The sequence below is a fragment of the Leptonychotes weddellii genome, chromosome 2 (assembly GCF_054177405.1).
Source record: "Leptonychotes weddellii isolate Sample4059 chromosome 2, ASM5417740v2, whole genome shotgun sequence".
NCBI classification, from domain to species: Eukaryota; Metazoa; Chordata; class Mammalia; order Carnivora; family Phocidae; genus Leptonychotes; species Leptonychotes weddellii.
In genome coordinates, this window is record NC_138370.1 from 1,046,766 (window position 1) to 1,056,670 (window position 9,905).

The 9,905-nt window shown below is 51.9% G+C and overlaps 1 protein-coding gene across 1 annotated transcript in view; it reads left to right on the forward strand.

The window, feature by feature from the left end:
• Window positions 1-8,329, forward strand: part of MYOM2 (myomesin 2) — a 35,482-nt gene extending 27,153 nt beyond the window's left edge. Inside the window, exons 13-17 of the mRNA XM_081812880.1 lie at window positions 3,395-3,558; window positions 3,802-3,838; window positions 5,115-5,137; window positions 6,274-6,329; window positions 7,632-8,329. Of these exons, the coding sequence (XP_081669006.1) occupies window positions 3,395-3,558; window positions 3,802-3,838; window positions 5,115-5,137; window positions 6,274-6,329; window positions 7,632-7,949 (598 nt within the window). The 3' untranslated portion in view covers window positions 7,950-8,329. The remainder of the gene's footprint in view (window positions 1-3,394; window positions 3,559-3,801; window positions 3,839-5,114; window positions 5,138-6,273; window positions 6,330-7,631) is intronic.
• Window positions 8,330-9,905: the final 1,576 nt, after the last annotated feature.

Genomic DNA, 9,905 nt, shown 5'->3' on the forward strand with positions numbered 1-9,905 from the left:
TGCACGTACCCCTTCGGATCCCTACGTTTGTATCTTTGGGGTAAATACCCAGTAGTGCAATTGCTGGATCGTAGGGTAGCTCTATTTTCAACTTTTTGAGGAAACTCCATACTCTTTTCCAGAGTGGCTGCACCAGCTTGCATTCCCACCAACAGTGGAGGAGGGTTCCCCTTTCTCCGCATCCCCGCCAACATCTGTCATTTCCTGACTTGTTAATTTTAGCCATTCTGACTGGTGTGAGGTGGTATCTCATTGAGGTTTTGATTTGGATTTCCCTGATGCTGAGCGATGCTGAGCACTTTTTCATGTGTCTGTTGGCCATTTGGCTGTCTTCTTTGCAGAAATGTCTTCTTGAACATTGTCGAATTCAATGGGAAGCAGCTGGAGAGGGCGTGGGCCTGGGGAGCTATGTTGACTCCGGGGAGGGGGCTGGAGGCTGGAATTTGTCCCGGGCAGGTTGGAACAGTGTGTGGCCCTGTCCTGCCAGGGGTTTCACTGGTATCTGGGGAACAGAACTAGCATGTGGCCCAAGAAAATGTGGGGCTCTGGGAGAAGCTGACTCAGAGCTCAATCCTGCAGCTCAGCCTGGATTAGGGGTGAAGGCACGTCCCTGTCCTAAGGCAATGGGTTCTTTCTGGAGCTGGGGCTCCGGGAGGGAGCGGGATCACTGCTGCTGAACTGTGGCATCCCTGGCTCAGGGAGCGAGCATCTCTGCAGCCAGAGCTGGAGCCAAGGAACACGTAGCTGTGGCCAGGAACGCGTGGGGCCCCAGGGGAGCAGCACACAGGCTGTTGTGTGACTGGGAGCTCGTGACCCCCCGCCCCAGTGGCTTTTACCCTTCCTCACCTCTGAGTGACGTCGCGTGGACGTGGATGGTCTTCACCAAAAGACACCATCAAGGCCGTGGAGGATTGCTTTCTGTAAGTCAGACTTGAATGGCAAACAGCCCAGTCGCTGTGGAGTGGGAGCTGCGGTGGCTGGCAGTGTGTCCGTCCGTCTCTGCTGCTGGACAGGTGGTGTTCAATGCATCGAAGGCAGGAGGACGTCTGTACCTACCTAGAGCTGCCCTGCGAGGCTTGCTTGGGTGTATGGTTGGAGCACAGAAGGCTGAGACAGAAGAAAGCCGTGTTGTTGTCTCCTCCGAGCGGCCTGCTGATTTTGTGGACAGATCCCCATCAGAACGGGACGTATTTCAACAGAACGTAAGCTCCTCGGAGGCTGAAATGGTCACTGTTTCCCAGAGCATTTTTCCAGCGATCCTGGAGCCGCACGAGTTTCAGGCGTTGAGGAAAGCTGGGTCTGATGTGGCTGATAACATGCAAACTCCGATCACTTTCCTTCACGGCCCTGAAGCTCATGGGCTTCCAGCCGTGCCCCACTGAAGCCGCTCTGGACTCTGTGTTCCTGTCCGTCTGTCTCTTGCACGCACTCAGGGGAAGCAGACGGCTGGCCATCTTTATCTGTGTGTCTAGAACACAGCAGTTTTCCTCTTTTTTTTTTTTTTTAAAGATTTTATTTATTTATTTGAGAGAGAGAGAGTGAGAGAGCACAAGAGGGGGGAGCGGGAGAGGGAGAAGCAGACTCCCCGCCGAGCAGGGAGCCCGATGCGGGACTCGATCCCGGGACTCCAGGATCATGACCTGAGCCGAAGGCAGTCGCTCAACCAACTGAGCCACCCAGGCGCCCTAGCAGCAGTTTTCCTCTTTGAGGACGATGTGTTTGAATTCATGGAAATAAAGAAGAGCACCTCTCCAGCCCTAAGGCCCACAGAGCACGTGGCTCAGGGGAACCCCCCTGGGCCTGCCATACGCGGGGCTGCCTCTTCGGGAAACTCTGAGCCGCCTGCTTGTGCACAGAGCGGACTCAGCCAGTCCTTTTCCCCGAGCTGTCAGGGCACAGCCTTTGAGGCAGAATGCAAATCCCCGGCATGGTCCAGGTCACCCCTTCCCAGCAGAGCAGGGAGCGAGCTGCAAATCCCAAATATCTTGTCATTGCAGGGAGGGGGGCGGTGCTGCTCCCAGCACGGGACCTAGTGTGCTGGGATGGGTGGAGGGAGGGCCTTATTCATGGCGTGGCTCACGCTAAAATCCCCGCCGCGCTGGGGAGACTGTGTGCTTAGTGAGCGCAGACAGCTGTGTTGGTGCTATGTGGTCGGGTGTGTGTCTGGCAGGGTTTAAGGCTGACCCTCAGGAACAGCTGTAGCAGACGGAGTGGGGTGTGACAGACGGCCGGGGCCGTTCGTGTTGGAAAGAAGGTGTCTCCTTACTCTGGAAGAGGCTCTCCATACACGTTAGCTGCTGTTTACTTGGATGAGGTGCATTAGTCCATAAGCTGTTAGGGCGGGCTTAGTTCTCCACTGGCCTACGATGGATGATTTGCCAGCTGGTCTATCCAAATGCCAATTGTCAGTGCATACAAGGCGTGAAGAAGGCCCTTCTTCATCCGGCTGCGATGTTCGTGTTGCGTGTTGCTGTCCGTTTATGTTGGGGTGTTTGCACACGTGGGCTCCTCACTGTCCCTGGCGTTTCAGGCTTGGGACTGATTGCCCAACCCACAGCATAGGATATTTTCTTTGAAAGAGTGTTTCTCTCTGCAGAACCGAGAATCACGATGTACAGTTGAATTTTCTATTTGTGCATGGGAATGAGTAGGTCTGAGCGCTGGTGCCCCCGGGATACACTAACTCCCCATTACCCTCTTCCCAGCCCCTGGCCGGCACCATCCCACTCTCCGTCTCTGTGAACTTGACTACTCCAGGAGCCTCGCTGTAGAATCGTTAGTCCTTGTGTTTTTGTGAGTGACTTCTCTCACTCAGCAGAATGTAATGTCACCCAAGTCCACCCATGTTGTAGCAGGTGTCAAAATTCCCTCCCTTTTTTGGCCCGAACACTGTTGCATTGTATGTGTACCTGGCATATTCTTCATTCATCCAGTGATGGACGCTTGGGGTGCCGTCATCTTCAGGCTCTTGTGAATGATGCTGCTGTGAACATGGGTGCGGATACTTGCATCCCTGCTTTCAGTTCTTTGGGGCTTATATCCACCGGTTGCTGGATCATATGGTCATTAGAAAAAGATTTTTGAGAGTAAAAAAATGCCACGCTATATAGAGCATTTTTGAGTCTATTACATTGTAGCCAACAAGCATATGTTAATAACAACGTATCTTTAAAAACTAGGTATCAGGTTCAATTTTAGAAGGTTTTCAGATCTGAGCTACTGATGTAGTTAATAAATTTATAATATCCAGAAAAATCTATTGTGACATGAGCACTAGCGAGCCCGACGGGGCTCCCCACCCAAACACGTGTCCGTTGCCCCATGGCCATCTCGCGTATAGTATGAGGTTCTAAGTTGAGATGAGTTTCTGTTAACTTTTTTTTTTTTTTTAAAGAGATGCCAAGATTGCATCTAGTGAGCATATGAGGATCGGAGGCAATGAAGAGATGGCCTGGCTGCAGATCTGTGAGCCCACGGAGAAGGACAAAGGAAAATACACCTTCGAGATTTATGACGGCAAAGATAACCATCAGCGCTCACTCGACCTGTCTGGTCAGGGTAAGATAATTATTCTTTAGCTCCTCCTGATTCTGTGTTCAGTGACCCATTGACAGTGCTAGACCAGGAAATGCTCTGATTTTATGAGTTTCATTCAGAGAAAATTATTTCTGGATAATCAGTTTATGCCTTTGGCTGTTTGTCCGTTTTCATTAAGCCAGTTCACGGGTAAAGCACCTGAGTGAGTGAGGGAAAAGCCAAACACACCGAAACCATTAAACCGTATGAAACATTTCCTTACAGCGTTCGATGAAGCCTTGGCAGAATTCCAGCAGCTGAAGTAAGATTTGCATGTCCGCACGGATTTACATGTCTGCATGATGGTCTGTCCCCGGAGGGCCACTGGGCGGAGTGTGGGAACATGGGGGCCCCCGGTGCCCACATAAAAATGACAGTTGATGCAGTTCAGTGTGCATAGGGCAGGCATCCTTCTAAACTGTACATGTTTTTATAAACTAACTGTCTAGAGTCATCATAACCCTGGGTTGCTTTAAATGATGAAAATGACAGGTTTCTGAAATAGTTATAATTATGGCAACAGAATATACAGAATGATTTTTTTAAGGTTATATTTTTGGGTTCTTTTTAAAGACTTTATTTTTTTCGAGCAATTTTATCATAGCAAAATTGAGACGAAGGTGCAGAGATGTCCCGTGTACACCCTGCCCGCCCCATGCACGGCCTGACCCCAGCACCCTCACCAGACGGTGCATTTGTCACCAGCGATGACCCCACAGGGACACGTCCTCACCCACAGTCTGCGGGGGACCTCAGGGTTCCCTCCGGGTGTCGTCCATTCTGTGGGTTTGGACAAGTGTATGATGACCCGTGTCCACCACTGTAGGATCACACAAAGCATATTCACTGCCCTCAAACCCTCTGTGCTCCCTGTTCACACCTCCATCCCCTGTCCTCTGTCACCCACTGACCCTGGTCCTTTTCCTGGCTCCATGGTTTGGCTTTCCCCCAGCACGTCCTGGGCTTGCAATCCTGCAGCGTGTAGACTTTCAGACAGGTGTCTTTCATGTACTGATCTGCATTTAGGGTTCCTCCCTGCCTTTGTGTGGCTTGAAGGCTCATTTATTTTTAGTGCTGAATAATACCCCATTGTTCCGAGCAACTTTTGAAAGAATCCCTCGAGATTTCTAAACGTGGATCTGAATTTTGGAGTATCCAAAAAGGAGAGCAGTCACTGGCCATACTAGGTTATTCAGGAAATGTGTGTGGAACGGAGGAACGGACGGCTAAGATAAGTCAGTGTTTTCAAAAATATCTAGAAATCTCCAGTGCAATCTGGTGAATTTGGTGAAAAAAGAAATCTCTCCAACCTCACGCTCGAACCCCGAGCTTTTCTGTGGGTTTCACCCGCCGAGAGACGGGGCAACCCACCACGGCCCTCAGCAGCGGCAGGGGGGACGTTCTTGTAAGAACACGTGTCCTCCTTCCTCCTTCCTTTCACTTTCGTGTCCAGCAAAGCTCCGAAATGTGTGATGCTTGTTGTGGTCCCGTTTTCTCACGACTGTCTTTTTATTCTCTCTGCTCCCGTTGATTTTTAGGGCCGCTGCTTTTGCAGAGAAGAGTAAGTACATGTTACATTATAACGAGCACCACTTACTATTTTGCGTGGGGCCAAAGGGCCCACACTTCAGGGTGTTAATGTTGTGTGTTAAATGGTAGATAGCAAACCTGCTCGCCCAGATTGGAGAAGCTTCCATGACTCCCAACACCCACATTCCCGATCCTGCCAACACATCCTGTGCCACCCAGCCCAGCCTGGCCTTCCACTTTGGCTCCTTGTTACGTCTGGGGTCTCCTTTCTCCCTTCTACCCTCCGCCCTCTTGCTCCGTGTTCTTTTATGAGATGCTCAGGCAGGTGCGGCCATAGGTAGAGGACGCAGAGCGGAGGCTCAGCAAGTCAGCGTATCAGTCTCGCCGGTCCGAGCGAAGGGAGGCATGCCGCCCAGAGCCACCTGGGGAAGCACCGGGTCAGGAGGTAGAGGCAGGAGTGAAGGGTGTGCTTAGACCATGGCCTTTGTTGGCGTTTCCTTGGGACAGGCAGACGGGGTGTGGTAAATGATCTAGGACTGGCTCGTTTGAATTATTTCACTGGGCTTTGGTCCGTAGGGGTGGCCCGCAGCTGTGTGGCACGAGGCCCTTGGAGGATCAAGGTAGAGGAATATTGCTCCCAGGTGCAGGGGCAGGTGGGGGAGGCAGCTCGGAGGGGCGTTGCCTCCTGGGTGAGAATCGGTAGAGGCATCCTCGCTCCGGGTAGGCTGGTTGGCCTCTCACAGGCTGGGCCCTTTGCTCTGTCTGAGAATTGGATACCCCAGGAGGGGCCATCTCCTTAGCCAGGAAGGTTTCTAGGATGTCAAAGCATAATATACAGAAAATAGACTCCTGTAGGGTCCAATGCCCTTAGAAAGCTCTGCCCTCCAGACGCACAGGACCCCTCTCCCTTCCAGGATGCGTTTAGCTGTATCAGGTTCCCTGCGTGGAGCCTTTGGTGAGCTCACGCATGTCCCTCCTTCCCTGGAGGGCGTTCACAGCCGTCCCTGCACAGGACCTGAGACTCCTCCTGAGCCCCCCACTTTATATACACAGTAGCGGGAGCCCCTCCCTGTGTTGGCTTGTATCCACGTGCGCTCAGCATGGGGTCTGCTCTGTAGAAACGTCCCCGTTGGTAGTTTTCTGAACCGAGTCGCCTTCATGTTGCAGATCGTGGCAAGGTGATTGGTGGCTTACCTGACGTGGTGACCATAATGGAGGGCAAGGTAAGAGCACACAGCAGGACACGGAGTTAGGACGGCACGGGGTTTCGGCAGTGCAGTGCAGTCCCCCCCCACCCATAGTACCTAGCCTGGGGAGCCTGGGGAGGGGATTGCATGTTGCTCAGCCCCCAGAGGACAGGTTTCTCCCCACCCACCATGATGCTTGTCTTAGGCTGCTTCTGGTAACACTTATGTTATCAAAGGATGGAAGAGTTTACTCTTCTGGACCCACAAACAGCAGCTTTAGGAGCATGGGGACAAGGTGCATGATTCAGGCATCACAGAGCAGGTGTGTGGCAGCTGTGGGTTCCAGGCCCTGGGCGTCCATCTGGTCCTGGGCGTCCACCCGGTCCTGGGCGTCCACCGGTCCTGGGCGTCCACCGGTCCTGGGCGTCCACCCGGTCCTGGGTGTCCACCCGGTCCTGGGTGTCCACCTGTCCTGGGCCCTTGGCAGCAGTAACTGCACAGGGAGCAGGCTGACCACGCCCTGTAGGAAGGCGGAAACCACCTGCGTCAAGTGAGAAATGAAAAGCATCTCTGCTCAGTTGTCAGGGTCACTTTGGAATTCATAATGGAAACGGCTAAGTGGAGGTTTAGTTTGTGGCCGGTCAGTGGAGTTACCGACATCTAGTTGCTACCTCTAGCGATCTTCAGCCGTTTGTACTCAGTGTCCAGGGTTCATAGACACTTGAGAGAATGTCATTAGGCCAAAATACTAAAATGTACAGGCCTTTTCTTTAGCAACTAAGGACAGCCTAGAGAGTTCCTGAGCTGGAGTCGTCATGGGTCTCACAACAAGGATGGACCGAGGTGTAAGCAACAGCTCCATGGTCTCGTGGGCTGAGCACACGGTCCTGGGCGTCACAGTGCGTTTGCTCCATCTGATTTACCACTTTTAAGACAAAATCTTCTCTGGATTTGCCAGAGGAACTGGCAAAATGGATCTGTGAGTTTGAATACAAAGGAAATTTGGAAACAGGCTAAATACATCTCCTGTAAAATGTAGAGTTTAATTCCCTCTACATTCTTTAATTGACGTCGGCCATGGATTAAGACTGAGAATAAATAGAAAAAAATTATCATTGATTTTTCTCACGAGCTGCCCATGAGGCTGTGAGCTTTTTGCATCCTGCTGTCTTTGGATCCCTCATGTCTAGCTTGGCGCTTACGCATAGAAAGAGCCTCTTGACTAACTGGGCTATATGTGGGGTGGATAGACACTTCGCTGACCCATCCCCTTGGGAGAGGCAGTATGACTTCCGTGTTTCTAACCCTCCCTTCTCTGCTCACCCCTCCCCCCAAAAGACCTTGAACCTGACCTGCACCGTGTTTGGAAGTCCTGACCCCGAAGTGGTGTGGTTCAAGAATGACAAGGACATCGAGCTCAGCGAGCACTTCTCAGTCAAGGTGGAGCAGGGCAAGTACGTCAGCATGGCCATCAAGGGCGTGACCTCTGAGGATTCGGGCAAGTACAGCATGCACGTCAAGAACAAGTACGGAGGTGAGAAGATCGACCTCACCATCAGCGTGTACAAACACGGGGAGAAGATCCCAGACATCTCGCCGCCCCAGCAGGCGAAGCCGAAGCTCATCCCGGCCTCGGCCTCCGTGCTGGCCCCGTGAAGGAGCTGCTGCCGGGCGGGAAGGCCACCTGAGGGCGGTGTGCTGGTTCAGACGGGTGACCGTGAGTGAGGTCACGTGCGCCGACGGTCCAGCATGCGTTAATGCTTTTAGTTTTGGCACTTGGTTGTTATTCTCTTATGTCCCTCTAAGGGCGAAAGCTCAGCTTGTTTGCACCAGGCTAGAGGGTGGGTTGCAAGGTGCCCGCTCGGATTTCCGTGGCTGCTGGCCCAGGACACAAAGGCCCCAGCACACTGGTGGGGCGTGTGGGGCAGACAGCCTAGCGGCTCCGGAACCCTGGCTGTAGAGCCTTGCACGCGTGTGTTGTCTGGTTGCACTCCCGTTTTCTCTCGCTGTAGACGAATAAAACTTTATAAAGGCAATTGGTGTGGTTCTCCTGCATCAAGCTGTACCCGACCCCATCTGCTGCTTTTCCGGGCTCCGTTACGGATCGGCATGTGGGGGCACAGCCAGGGCCACGCGAGCGTGCAATCCGGAGACGGGGGGCGGGGGGTGCAGATCACACGCACAGTATTTACCCGGCCGGGCTTGGTGGCGGCCCCGAGGCTGGCCGGGACAGCGGCCCACACGACCATCACTCCTGAGACGGTGTGCATCTCGTGCGGGCTTAGAGATGTTCCGAGCACGGATCTAAAAGTCTCCGTGGAGGAAAACAGGACGTGTGGATGGCCGTGGTCCTTTTTAGTGTGCTAAGTAACTGGTCCGGGGTGTCCGAAGGAAGAGAGGCATCACTGGAAATGATCAGAGCAGTAGCCGTGGAAGCACATGGAAATTGGCTGACTCTGGGTCTCTCGGTGAAGTTCAACAAAATGTATGGCTGAACATAGCCTTTCTTTGAACTCTTTCTTCCCTTTTTGGGAACAGGCTGAAATTCCTTGGGTGTCAAATTCCTACCTCGATATTTTAGTTTTATATTAAACATATTGCTTTCATCAGAAAAAGCTTTGGTAGTTCAGAACATTTTTATGTATCTCTCATTAGGGCCAATCCAAACTTGATGAGATTGTGCTATCTTTTCCTAAGGTCGTAAACGAAACCCTGAAATTTAAATATGTCCCTAATAATGCCAGCCAGCTGGGCAGGCTTTTATAGTAGGTAAAGTGAGTGTCAGCAAGAATTTTTAAAAGTATTTTTACCGTCTCCGCTGTGCAGGTGAACTTTAGCTGCGTTTGTCATTACTGCAGAGCGGAGCGGTGTTTCCCAAACAACTTGGCAAGGGGAGACACACACGGATTTTCCTAAATTTGGCCTTTTTTTAATGAAACAGGACTTGCTTATTTTCTAGTTTAAATAGTCATTTTTGTTTAGAAATTATAGTTCATGGGAAAGAAGGTATTTCTTAAAGCCATGTAATTTTTGGGGGGGTAGACTTTATATTTTTAGAGCAGTTTTTGGTTCACAGCAAAACTGAGAAGAAGGTGCAGAGGTTTCCTGCGTGCCTCCCTCCCCCGCTACCAGCATCCCCTCTGGACCGTGCATTTGTCACCATCGATGAGCCCGCGTGGACAATTGTCATCCCCCAGAGTCCACAGTCTACATCAGGGTCGCTGCTGGTGGTGCATGCTCCGTGGGTTTGCACGAATGTGTGAGGACACGTACCCACCGTGACAGGGTCACACGGAGTGGTCTCACTGCCCGAAACCCTCTGTGCCCCGCCTGCTCACCCCCCCTCCTCCCACAGCCCTGGCAGCCACCATCTTTATCTCTTTACAGTCTCCACGGTTTTGACTTACATCTTTTAAAAGCAAGCTTGTTTTTTTTGAACAGGCTTGGGTCTATACAACAGTTGCAGACTGCAGAGTTCTGGGTGCCCTTCCCATAGTTCTTCCCGTGGTTAACATTTTATGTTTCCATGGTACATTTGCCAAAATGAAGGAGCTGACGTTGGTCCGCCCATAATAACTGCAGACGGCTTTCGGATTCCCCTGGCTTTGCCAT